The sequence below is a fragment of the Furipterus horrens genome, unplaced genomic scaffold, assembly GCF_987537825.1.
Source record: "Furipterus horrens unplaced genomic scaffold, mFurHor1.1.pri manual_scaffold_5, whole genome shotgun sequence".
Taxonomy (NCBI): domain Eukaryota; kingdom Metazoa; phylum Chordata; class Mammalia; order Chiroptera; family Furipteridae; genus Furipterus; species Furipterus horrens.
This window is the reverse complement of record NW_028327175.1, coordinates 43,759,661-43,773,618: the sequence shown is the minus strand read 5'-3', so window position 1 is coordinate 43,773,618 and position 13,958 is coordinate 43,759,661. Positions and strand designations below refer to the sequence as shown.

The 13,958-nt window shown below is 34.7% G+C and overlaps 1 protein-coding gene across 3 annotated transcripts in view; it reads right to left on the bottom strand.

Moving 5' to 3' along the window:
- RAD17 (RAD17 checkpoint clamp loader component) overlaps window positions 1–13,958 on the bottom strand; it is a 30,452-nt gene that overhangs the window by 15,520 nt on the left and 974 nt on the right. For all 3 annotated transcript variants that reach the window (XM_090276355.1, XM_090276354.1, XM_090276353.1), the window contains exons 2-9: window positions 13,245–13,348; window positions 11,042–11,299; window positions 10,401–10,484; window positions 8,802–8,958; window positions 6,846–6,982; window positions 6,348–6,400; window positions 6,138–6,263; window positions 5,978–6,047 (exon numbers count right to left, since the gene is read on the bottom strand). In XM_090276355.1, the coding sequence (XP_090132481.1) occupies window positions 5,978–6,047; window positions 6,138–6,263; window positions 6,348–6,400; window positions 6,846–6,982; window positions 8,802–8,958; window positions 10,401–10,484; window positions 11,042–11,299; window positions 13,245–13,348 (989 nt within the window). The remainder of the gene's footprint in view (window positions 1–5,977; window positions 6,048–6,137; window positions 6,264–6,347; window positions 6,401–6,845; window positions 6,983–8,801; window positions 8,959–10,400; window positions 10,485–11,041; window positions 11,300–13,244; window positions 13,349–13,958) is intronic.

The window sequence follows — 13,958 nt, the reverse complement described above, 5'->3', positions numbered from 1 at the left end:
TATACAGTATCTATCTGTACACATAATTGGGATTATATTATGTATGAATTATCATATGACTTGATTTTTATTTTTTACTTAATACCATTTTTTGTGCTTTTTAAATATTTCATGTTTAAAAAAATGTTATGGGTGTATCATAATTTAGTATTTCCCCCAATGAAGGTATATTGTTTCCAATTTTTCACCACTTCAGACGTATACATGTATCTGCCAATATGTGTGAATATTTCTGTAATAGAATGCTTTCCAAACTGTAACAATTACCAATTTTATTTTTCCTACCAATGGTGTGTGAGAATGCCCATTTTTCCGTATCTTTGGCAATTCTGTTTATTAATCTTTTATGTGCTTTGCTATCTGATATGTGAAAAAGGGTATCTGAATGATAATGATTTTTCCGTGTCTTTGGCAATTCTGTTTATTAATCTTTTATGTGCTTTGCTATCTGATATGTGAAAAAGGGTATCTGAATGATAATGATTTTCCCTGATCACTAGTAGGAATGAACACCCCTCATGTTTACTAGCCATTCATATTTCTTTATATACTGGCTTCTATTCTTAGCCTTTTTGGTAGGCACATCTTTACATATTCAGGTGTTATGCCTGTTTTAATTTTCCTTACTATGCCTTGTCATTTCTTAAGGTTCTCACTTTTTAAAAATAAATCCACAGCTTTCAGGCTTTTGTTTCTTGCTTAGAAAGACTTTCCCCCCAACACAAAGTCACTATGTTTTCCTAATACTCTCCTAATTTTGATTTTTGCATCTACACATTTAACCTTCCTGGATATTATTTTTGTGCATAGTATAAAGATGCAACCTTAGGTTCACCCATATGGATATCCAGTTGCTCCAACACCATTTATTAACTATAACAGTCTACTCTTTCCCCAGCGATGTGAAAAGCCACTTCATATAGAAAATACCCATTTACATATATTGACCTATTTTTGTTCTGTCTTCTCATTTTAATTCTATTTGTTTATTGCTGTGCCAATACCACACAGCTGTGATTTCTATGGTTTTATATTATGTTCCAATACCTAGATAGCAAGTCTCTCTTCATCATTCTTTTACAAAATTTTCTTGCTCATGCTTGTGAATTTCTCTTCCATATTAACTTCATTTTTTTATTGTGAATACACTGGATTTAAAAAGGTTTGAGAGTATTTGTTTTTTAAAAACTCTAGATATGGATTACTTTCCAAAAAGAAAATGTAATTTGAAATTATGATCCTTGGAGAAAATACCATAAATGTTAATTACTATGAACATGTAAATGTGGCTGAAGTGTGAGATCAGCAGTTCTTTCCACACTTTACAGATCTAATGGTATTAGAAAAGACTAAAGACTTTTTTCCCTATAAAAAAAGAGAAACATCTATTTAAACTTAAACAGAAAAATCCCTTCAGATACTCAATAGTCTTTCTTATTTTAATAGTGTGCCCTTATCTGAGGTTTCATTTTCCATTGTTTCAGTTACCTGTGATCAATTGCAGCTTAAAAATATTAAATGGAAAATTTCAGAAATAAACAGTTCACAAGTTTTAATTTGTATGTCATTCTGAGTAGCGTGATAACATCTTGAACCATTGCTCCATTCCGCCTGGGATGTGAATCATTCCTTTGTCCAGCATGTCCATACTGTACAGCTACCTGCCTGTTAGTCACTTAATAGTCATCTTGGTTATCAGACTGACTATTGTGGTATCACAATGCTTGTGTTCAATTAATCCTTACTTTATTGTTATAATTGTTCTATTTTATTATTAGTTATTCTTTTTTTTTAAATGTTTTATTGATTATGCTGTTAGTTGTCCCGATTTCTTTTCCCTCTGCTTCCCTTCACCCGGTGACCCCCTCCCTCCAATTGTCCCCCCCTTTTAGTCCATGTCCATTGGTTGTGCATATAGTTCTTCTCAACCTCTTCCTGTTCTACTCCACTCCCTCCTACTACGATTCTTAATTCCTGTACCATCTCCCTCCCTTTCATCCTTCCCCTTCTCTGCTAACCTCCCCCCAGTATGTTCCCCGTACCTATAATTCTTTTTCCACTCTTGTTGCCTACTTAGTTTGCCTTTGTTTCGATTCCCTAGCTTCTGTTGTTGGTTCTTGTGATGCAGTTTTCATTTTAATGTTCATAGTTTTGATCCTCCTTCTTCTAAACCAGTCCCTTTAACATCTCATATAATAGTGGTTTGGATCTAATGAACTCTTTCAGTTTTACTTTGTCCTGGAAGCACTTTCTCTGCCCGCCTATTCTGAAAGACAGTTTCGCTGGATAGAGTGTTTGTGGCTGTAGGTTGGGGATTTTCATTATTTTGAATTTTTCTTGCTAGTCCCTTCTTGCCTGCAGGGTCTCCTTTGAGAAATCAGCTGGTAGTCTAATTGGGACCCCTTTGTACATGATTCTTTTCTTCTCTCTTGCTGCTTTTAAGATTCTCTCTTTATCTTTAATTTCTGACAATTTGATTATAATGTGTCTTGGAGTGTTTCTCCCTGGGTCCAGTTTTTCTGGAACTCTCTGTGCTTCCTGGACCTGTAAGTCTATTTCCTTCCCCAAGTTAGGGAAGTTCTGCTTCATTATTTTTTCACATAATTTTTCAATTTCTAGTTCTTCTTCTTTGCCCTCTGGCAATCCTATAATTCGAATGTTTGTTCGCTTACAGCTGTCCCATAGGTTTCTGAGCCTCTCCTCACATTCCTTACTTTTGTTTCCTCTTTCTACACTGGCTGACTGTTTGTTCCTTCCCTATGTTCCGATTTGTTGATTTGATCTCTGGTTTTCATTTCTTCACCACTTGTCTTGTACGTGTTTTCGTTCGTTTCAGTATGACTAGCTTTCATTCCTTTCCCGTCTTGTTCCAAATCTTTTGTTAATTCTGTAAGCCATCTTATGACTATAGCTCTGAACTGAGCCTCAGAAAGATTTCCTATCTGTTCATCAGTCAGGTCCCGCATCTGCTGCCTTGTGAGCTGTGTCACCGGGATTTCAGTCGTGGTCTGCTTCATCTTGACAGTTTTGTGTTAGCTTTGCTTCCTGGGCGAGCTATAGGGGGCAGAGCCCCATGCACTCGTCACTACCAGGCGACCCTTCTCACCACACTGTGGAGCTTTGTGTGGGGGTAGGGGTCCAAGATGGATTCCTGCTGTTACTCTCCGCTGAGACCCAGATCCTCTTCCTCCGTCCCCACGCCCTCTGGGCCTCACCGTCCGAGGTAATGGGGGTCTGCCTTCCCCAGCGTTGTAATCAAGAGCTGATGGGTCTCAACTGCAGCCAGGGGTGCTCCTCTGGCATTTCTCGCAGTCCCGCCGCTATTCCTCCTGCTACCACAGACAGCACCGCCCAACGTTTCTGCTCCGATTTTCGCCCCTTACCCTTCCGGACGAGCACCGCTGGTTTATAACTTCATACGTTGGGCTTCCATGTAGTTTTATTTTCTGGAATTTCTGGTTATCTTTGGTTTTGAGGTAGTTGTCTTCCTACTTAGTTGTGGAGGGAGACTGAGAGTGTCAGTCTAAGCCTCCATCTTGGCCGGAAGTCTCTGTATTAGTTATTCTTGTTAATTTCTTACTATGCTTAATTTATAAATTAAACTTTATCATAGGTATGCATGTATAGGAAAAAACAGCATACGTAGGGTTTGGTACTCTCCACAGTTTCAGGCATCCATTGGAGGTCTTGAAATGTATCCCCCACAGATAAGGGAGAACACTACCATATAACTAAGTTCACTTAAGATATCGACAGTCTTTCTTAATATAATTACCTAAGCTACAGAATACAAGAGATGAAAGTCTTCTTTACATCTTCCTATGCTATCATTTTCAACTTGGAGACCCCAAACAGTATAACAATTTGATTTTTATAAAAGCTTGTAGGACTTGAATATCGTTCTTGCTCTTGTGACAGTTCTAACATTACCCCCATAACAAAGAAGTTATATCTTTTTACTAGTATGATATAACTTTCTAAATTAATGCCATTTGTAATTTAAGAAGTTAGTCTTAAAGTTTTCAGTAAAGGTGATAAAACAGTATATTGATTTATTATTTCTTAATGCTTGTTTAATAAATATTTAAAACTATAATTTCTAGTTATTATGCTCATAGAGAATGTAGACTTAAAAAAAAAAAAAAACAACTTCACAAGTAATCCAACTGCACAGAACTAATCATTTTATGCACTTCCTTCTAGTATGTGTAGGTTTATATATATGTATACATTTTGTTGTTACTGACAACTGTTTGTTTTGTATTAGCCCAGTAAATTGGAGTCAGAACAAAACTTCAAACCCATCTGATACTTAACAGTTGTGGGATATTATGCAAGCTATCTCCCTCAAAGCTCAGTTTCCTTACCTATAAAATAGGGATAATGTACCAATTTTGTATGGTTGTGGTGATGTTTAATAAGATCAAGTATGTAAATACTTTGCATAGTTCCTGACACATATAAAGGGCTAAAGACATTTTTACTGTTACCATTATCATATGAATTTGCATCTTGACATTTTAAACTTGACATTAAATTGTATTTTCCAATATCACTAAATATTCTCAAAATACTGATTAATGACAGTAATATCTCATCCATGTAACCACTTCATTATTGCACTCAGTTTGTTTCTAATTTTTCAATATTAGAAGTTGCTATTTATCCAGCTAAATACTCTACACACATACATTATTTTGTTTAATCCTCAAAACAGCCCCTCCCTTGGAGATTTCCTTCAATTCCTCTGATCCCAGAAGCGGGAAAAAAAATTATTATGTTTTATGTAAGATCTAGAACCACACTGCTAGATGAAGTTCCATCAATTTATTTTAGTATCACCTTGATTTGAAAGATAGGAAAAATGATGTATTAAAAGTGACAACAGCTGTTTCACAATAATGCTAGTACGCCAACACTACTGAACTGTACACTTAAAAATGCTTCAGATGGTACAGTTAATAACAATGTGGTATATATTTGAAAATTGCTGAGTAGAACGTAAATATTTTCACCACAAAAAAATAAATGAAATGGTAATTACACAATGTGATGGAGGTGTTAGATAATGCTAGGGTGGTAATCATTTTGCAATATGTAAGTGTATCAAATCATCATGTTGTATACCTTAAATTTATGATATTATATCAATTGTATCTCAATAAGCCAGAAAAATACTACTGACATGGCAAATTTTATTACGTGGCGTTAAAAAAATTTTACTGATTGATTTTAGAGAAAGAGGGGAAGGGAGGGAGAGAGAGAAATGCATTCTTTGGTTGTTTCTTATGTGTGCCCTGACTGGAGATGAAACCCACAACCTTGGCATACCTAGATTGACATGCTAACCAACTGAGCTCCCTGGCCGGGGCTATTATGTGTTCTTTACCACACACACAAAAAGTGACAACAGTATAAAAGTAGAGTTGGACTGTTCATGACTAATGTACCTAGATGCCAGGAAACAATTTCTCGATTATAGGCATTATTTAGAACACTAAGCCAAACAAAAGGAAATCGGCCTCAATGTGAAAGAGAAAGCTAAGTAATAGTAGAAAAGGTTAAGGACTTTTAAAATCCATATTTCCTACATTTTCAAAAAATGCCTTATAAGTATAATAAAATTTTTTAATTCTAAAAACTGAAATATGTGTCTCTAATTTCTCAAGTTTACATAATACCATTTAAGTTTGGTTTTGTATAATTACAATGTAAGATTCAAGCTCTGACCAGTGTGGCTCAGTTTGTCATCCAGCAATGCAAAAGGTTACCAGTTCAATTCCCAGTCAGAGCACATGACTGGATTGCAGGTTTGGTCCCAGGTCTGGGTATGTATGAGAGGCAACTGATCTATGTTTCTCTCTCACATCCAAGTTTCTCTCCCCCTCTTTCTCCCTCCTTTTTCCTCGCTCTAAAAATAAATAAATAAAATCTTTAAAAAAAAAGATTCAAATTAATCAGTTCTTAAGAAACTTACCTTATTAGCTTCTACTGTCACTATTCGATTAAGAAATTTCATCATAATTGTTGGTGCCACAGGGTTGAAACTGTCAAAGTTTTATACAAGAAAATGGTTAAATGATTAATTTAAAGTACACTATGTATATTAACATTTTAAGCAGAAATTTCATTCTTACCTAATGTTTGATATAGCACACTCTTCTTGAATTTCTTTGGGAAACAGTAACCTTTGATTATTATCTCCACTGAGACTGTCAGAGATTATAAATATTAGAGGACATCGACCAATCTGTACATACTTCCTAAAATAACAAAATACAGCAATCTTAAAATTTAAGCCACTTATCATTTAATTTGGAATTTTAGAAAACTTCACTGAAACTCACCTTAGAACTTCATGTAAAGCATGAGAATCTCGATAAAACTGGTTAGGTAAATCCTATTGAAAATATATGATAAATACCGGTTCAGTTTTATTCCCATGTAAATTTATTTTCAGATTTATATTTACCAAGACAGGAGAACAATGTTATTTGCTCAATGTGTTGTAGCCAGAACTTTTATAGAAGGGAAATATGAAATAGCTGATACACTCAACAGTGATATACATCAATTTTCACATTAAATTTCTTAGGGCCACTACTAGTTATAGTATTTGCACTAAGACATCATTTTCCAAATATTTATTTTGCTTTTCTATACTTAAGCCATTTAATTTTTAAAGACCATTAACCTAAAGCTACTCTATTTAAGCTTACTGAATAGGTTTTTAGGTTTCTGCTGTCATAAAGCCTTTATGTTCTATTTTACCACTATTAATACTATGATATATCTTGCAATTGTTTACTCTATAATTACTGCAGGATTTCAAGAGTTGTACTTACCTCAACCAGAATGATCTTCTTATCAGTTCTCAGATCATCTCCAACCATTTGTAGTTTATTATATTTTGTTGCTCTTAGTAGAAACTCTTTAAAAACTGCTATCTGAGACTGATAGGGAAATACATGGAAGCTTGATTCTGAAAGGAAATATATTTAACCCTTTTATTTTCAACAACTTATATATACATCAATATTACATATATACATATACATTAATAAATGCATATGCACGAACAGCTCACAATACAATAGACTGTTTAAATTTTAAATAGGATATCCATTTCAAAAGGCAAAAGTCATCATGAACATCAGGAATTGTTCCACACCATGTACTGTGCAGTCAACTCACTTCAGAACACAGCTGTCGTTCTATACACCTGGTAAAAATACTTAGGACTTTGCATACACAATGACTGTGTGCCTATAAATGAATTATTTTCAATAATAAAGGTTTAACAACAAAAGTAGAATGACTGATTAGTGAACTTGGGAATAAGGGAAGTTCTCCATATAGGAGACTTTTTTCATACAGAACTGTTCATAAAGACTTGCTAGATTTTCAAAAGTAATGTTCCTATTTAAAAAGCAGTGAACTTTTAGGAATACAGGATACTAGCTAACAACATAAAGGGTATGCATACTGAGGATATAGTATGCACAGAGCATACTAAAGAAGGTCCCAGAGAAAGGGACCTTTGAAGAATATTCCACATTAAAATAAAATTGTCCTTTATAGAACCCCTTTCACTTCAAAATGGCCTAGGAGATTTGGCTACAACTAGTTTAGTTACAGTAGCAATAAGAAAAACTATGAAAGTTGAAAATGATTGTGCTGGCATATATAAGCATACATGTGAAGTTACTATGCACCACATCGTTAAATTGGTACTATTATTATTTTTTGATGTTTGTCTTAAGGTCTCCTTCCCAACTTCAAAGACAGTCTTTGCCTTATGCTTTGACTTGATTCACACAGGTCTGATATAAGTTCTCTCTTCTTGTCTGGAGACAAGTTCCTTTAATATTTCTTAAAGCTTGACTTACATTGAAACAAAAAGATTTTATTTACACAGTCTGATTTTCTAGCCTGATGCTGAAAAAAATACATAAATAATACAAAGAGATTAGCTTGTTATCTAACAAAACAGTTAAGACTTCGTCGTCGGCAGCCGTCCGTCTCGAGAGACGATGGTGTAGCTTCTTAAGAGCCTATCTGCACCGCCGAGAATGGCTGTGCAGTCCGACTCGGGAGTGACACGGTATCTGTCTCCTCCCGTGTTGAATCGACATCTTGCGATGACGCTGGAGTGTCCTCTCCAGTGAAGCTGAAGCTACAGAGCCTGGGCAGGGTGATATGGAGGGTCTGCTGTTGCCCATGCAGCAGACCCCCCCTCTCTTCGCAGCTGAAGGGTCCAAGGGAAAGACGGAGTCAATACAGCTTGGCTTCAGGTGCGCCGCAGGAGTTGCCGGTGTTGACTACAACGTCAAACCGCCTTAGGGACTCCGGCTCCGGATTTTCTGTCGGGGTTTACTCCCTTAGCCTTTCCCCTGAAGAGGTATGCCGCAAGGCAGCGGAGGTTTTTTGGAGTCAGAGTTTTCCTTCTCTGATGTGCCCTGACTGGAAGATCAAACCAAGACTTAATCCTCAAAGAATCCCATCCTTTTCTACTGGAGATACAGTTCCTTTCCTACTCCTCAAATTACTTTTCTCTGAAAACTGGGAAGTATGGGAGAAAATGCTCTCATACTGTTTCATTTGATTGCTGCTCTGACTTTGTAAAGCAGCAGCAGTGAGCAGATGCCAATTTAGTATAGGAGAGGAAATATACACCTTTCTCTCAAGAACATACACCAAAAAGGAATCTTAAGGAATGGATAGGGAGTTTTGTTTCAAATGTCCTTCAATTAAGCACAGGCTTTTCCCACTATTTCCATGATTTTCATAGCAAACCTTACCATGGTTAAATATCTCCTTAAAATCATCTTTTTGAAAGTCCGGTAAAACTGGATTAATCCACTCTTGTACTTGAATACCATGCTCCTTTGATAGTATTTTTATGGTTGTTGTTTTTCCACATCCAGGAGGCCCTGTTATTAATAAAACAGACCCACCCTAAAACCAAACACAAACATTAAGAATCAATATCACTGGAATGCTAGAATATTATGTTTGAATCTTTTTTTCTAAATATTAGTTTATTCTATAAATATTTACTCAATGTCTGGTATAAGCAGACTACATTTCACAATAATGCTAGCTAGAACAAACCAGCTTTAGATAAAAGAAGATAATCTTATTTCCTGACCTTTAAGTGTAGCTTCTGCTAATTCTTCAATTTTTGCATTATGCCCCTCAGGACTACTTAGTAGCCAAATTAAAACAACTAAACCTCAGTTAGATTAAGGAGGAACATTTGAAACATATTTTTAGAGGTTACCTGAACTCATAAAATTCAATCTTAATACAGAACTCTTTGGATTATATACTTTAATATTATAAAAGTATAATATTCTAATGCAAAAAACTCAGTTTGAATATCAGATTCTTTAAGAAATGTATATTTAAGAAACATATTTAGAAGATAGGACTTTAAAGAGGAATAGAAAATGTTAGGTCTGAGGAATATTCCTTCACACAGTAAATATGATTTTTAAAAAATCATTCACTTTAATTTGCAACCTTGAGATAAATCAGTTAGTGTTCAGTTGCCTCCAATGGTAACAGGTGCTCTTTTGAATCATGTATGGTCTTTGGATCTAACCCTTTGGTTTAGTGTTAAAATAACACAAGAAAGACAGAAAATGGATGCTAAAGTACTTAGGTGAAAGGCTGCTGGGGAGCTGGACACTTACATGTTGCCAAATTACCTCCCTATAGATTATGTGCCAGTTGCAAGAGAAAACTGCTTTACAATGAAAATTTTTGACTAATACTTCCTTAATCTAGTGATCAAACTTAATATCAAAACAGTAGAACTGGACGCATTTTCTGATATGATGCACTGTGAAATACACACCATGACTTACAAAGTATTCTTGCAAAATTGTTCACTGGAGTCCAGGTATTAATTTACTTTCTATTTTTCTTTACGTTTTAAGAACCTCAAAATAAAAAAATTAAAAAAGAGAGAGAATATTCTAGCTCAGGGACTGAGAGTAGTTGTGGTATTAGGAAGTGAAACAAAAAACATCAACGTAAATGACTAATGACTGCTTTACACTATATTTAGTACAAAAACTAATATGATAATTTGCCTGCTTGCTTCAGTGTGAAATAATCTTATGTGCTATACATATACTAGCACCTGAGCTGGTTTACTGTGATTTATGTTGGTGTGAGGACATAAGAGTGAAAAGGAAGTATCAGTACAGGGAAAACTCAAAGTCTCAGAATCTTTTAGTGAGGCCAGAAGTAGTAAGATCAGAAAGCTTTCCGTGGCTAGTGAGCTGGATTTATTTGAATAAAATCATTATAAAAGTTTAACTTCTTATAACCAGTGATAAGACAGAGAAACATTTGGTGTTAAACATTTAAAATGGCTTTTGTTTAATTACCTGTTTTGATTGCCTTTCTAAGACTTCAGCTTTTAACCATGTTTCAACTTCTTCAATTTTCTTTTTGTGCACAGCAAGTTCATGCTAAAAATTTCAAGTTTAAAATAAAACATTTTAATTCAAGGGTTTTTGGTACATCAGCGCAGATTAATCTAAACTAAATATTTTAAAACTAGCAAAGAGGCCCTGGCTGGTGTGGCTCAGTGGATTGAGCGCTGACCTGCAAACCAAAGGGTCATCAGGTCTTTTCCCAGTCAGAGCACATGCCTGGGTTGTGGGCCAGGTCCCCAATTGGGGGCACACAAGAGGTAAGCACACATTGGTGTTTCTCACCCTCTCTTTCTCCCTCCCTTCCTCTCTCTCTAAAAATAAATATATAAAATCTTTAAAAAAATAAAATGACTAGTAAACAATTAATATGATGAAAAAGGTTGATTACATTTAAGAACTGACACCATTATTCGAAATGTGAATAGGTTTGGAATTACAAAAATTTAAAAAATCCTTAGTATATCTTGGGAAGGGAATCAATAGGAAGGGACATTACATTTTGCAATAAGTAAATAAATAAATGAGTAATTTTCTGAAAATGCACATCCCTCTCCTTCCTGAAATAAAACTGTTTGCACGCTATTTAGTACCTGAGTTTCTGGTTTGTATTTATCCACCCATGGTTCATTTTCAGTCAGATATTTTTTTGAATTTTCTAGACCATGTATCTGTTCTGAGGAAGACAGTGTTCCCCTTTTTCTAGTTGGAAATCTGCTACTTTCTAATGTGGAAGGCACGTTTTCTCTTCTATGATTTGAGTTATTCACATTTAATGATGTAGCAGTAATAGGTGAGATGCTTGTATTCTCTGAAAAATTATCAAATGATGGGTCTACCCAATCTGTTACCTGAAAAAAGAAAAACAAATCACATAAATACTATCACACTTTTTGCATCTAGTCCCTATATAATTGAACTACTCTGTAAAAAAACTGTACATTTTTTTTTAAACTGTACATTTTTAATATTTAAAATAAAAACCTCAAAAGTTAGCTTTTTAAATAAAACTGATTCCAACCCTGGCCGGGTGGCTCAATTAGTTAGAGCGTCATCTCATACATGATAAAGGTTGAGGATTCGATCCTCAGTCGGGGTGTGTACAGGAGGCAATCCATTGATGTCTCTCCCTCTCTCTCTAAAAATCAATTTTAAAAACATATCTTTGCATGAGAAAAAAAAACAGGAAAAAAATGATTCTATACGTATTAGTTATTTTTGTATTTTACAGTAAGTTCAAATGCCTACTTGTCTACTTGACCATGGTAATGATGAATACCATATAAAGGAATATAGAATACAAACTTAATTTTTTTATTAATGTAATCTTCCCAGGGCAAAGAGTAGGCTGATTATTGTAAAACTCATTTGTAGGACTAAAACATAAATACTTAAATTATCATCAAAAAAAGAGCAAAACAAAACAGAGAAATAAAATATTACCTAACCATACAACAGTGAGAAGAGTACAGTATTCCCTCATTTATCGCGGGTATTACGTTCTAGACCCCCCTACGAAGTAGGAACCTCACATTTATTCTACATTCTTAAACCTACATAACTTTAACAACATATGTATACAGTACTGCAAAATCCTGCAATATAGTGAAAAATCCACGATACATAATTAAATAAAATATTTAAAATCCCGTGATACATTGAGGCGGCAATAAGTGAACCGCGATATAGAGAGGGATTACTGTAATAGTTCTGACTTAACCAGGTTAACACATTACATTTCATATATCAAAATAATCCCTATTAGCTTTAAGACTTTGTTAAGATATAACTTAACAATGCTGATACTATGAATAATTTGTAATTATGACGATTATATTCACTCCTCTTTTAAGGACAGAAGATTAGAAATATTATCAGTTGTGGATAAAGACATGGAAACCTCTAGGAAAAAATTTCAGTCACGGCTACCTGATTTATTTCCTCCTCTTCAAAAGATTGTCACTATTACTACAATTTTGACCCCTTTCTTCTATTTTTAAAAGTACATAAAAAATTGCGTTACAGTACTCCTTTGATAGCAATTCTGATCTACATGTTATATATACAGTTTATGGCTTTATTTCTGACATAAATGTGGACTCCCATTTACTGAATAAAGGAGAAAGAGAAACAGCAAAGTTAAATAATTTACTTAACATTAAAGATAAATCAGCCCTGGCTGGTGTAGCTCAGTGGATGAGCGCCAGCCTGAAAACTGAAAGGTCACTGGTTTGATTCCTGGTCAGGGCACACGCCTGGGTGCAGGCCAGGTCCCCAGTTGGGGGCATGCAAAAGGCAACTGACAGATGTTTATCTCTTCCTATTTCTCCCTCCCTTCCCCTCTCTCTAAAAAATAAATTAAAAAAAAAAAGATAAGTCAGATCAACCACTAGGAATACTTTGCATGAGTATGATCTTGTCTGACCTTCATCCTACTCTACCTCCTAACCTTGCTGAGAACTAGCTCACTGAACCATATGATTTCTAAGAGGCAGGACCTGTTGTTAAGCTTTAACATCAACTACAATGCATATATTTCTTTTCTCCTACTGCTCTTTAATTCTAGTGTGTTCAGCCTTTTCTTTGTGACTGGGATCGTAAACATTTTTTCAAAATTAAGATTGTACTTTCAGTGTACAGTTGTTTCACAACTTATCATTAGACTTTTTAGATCACTAATTACAACAGATATTGGGCACCACTGCATTGACAGCAGTTAATAAATCATTAAGAACATGTACAAAAATGTAATCCTTTTTGGGCAATTATTATATGACCACTTTAGTGTTATCATACCTTTGTGGAAGACACCTTTCGTCTAAGAAAAGTTTTTGACATTATAAACTTTAATAGTTTCCATCCATAGCATACAACCTGTAGTACATTAAAGTATAATTCACCTAGGAAACAAAAAGAAAAAGATTCTCAATTAAGAAAAACTAAGACCCTGGCCAGGTAGCTCAGTTGGTTAAGAGTATCGCCCTGACAGCCAAGGTTGCAGGTCTGATCCCCCATAAGGGCGCCTACAAGAATCAATGAATGCATGCATAAATAAGTGGAACAAGAAATCAATGTTTCTCTCTCAAATCAATTTTTAAAAACTTAAAAAGAAAAAATACTGTAAAAGAAGTACAGTAATTAATATACATCGTATAATCAACAGCATAATAAAGGCTCAAGACCAGTGAGAAAGAACATAAACACAGATGATTCAAGTATCAAAATGCTAAAGTAAATTTTAATTTAAATGACTATAACCTGTGTCAAATAATCTAATCATGGTGTTATAAAGTATTTCATATGAATTTAATAATTAGAGAAAACAGAAAAACCACATATTTGTGTACCTACCTTTTGCTATTAAGAAAAATTAGACAATTTTATTTGTGCAGTTTTTAAATGGAAAGTTAAAACTCCCTCATTTTAAATTACCATTGCAGCTTTTCATTGCCAAAATAAAAATAAGAATCCACTATACAATGAATTCAAATTTATCACTCACTTGGGACA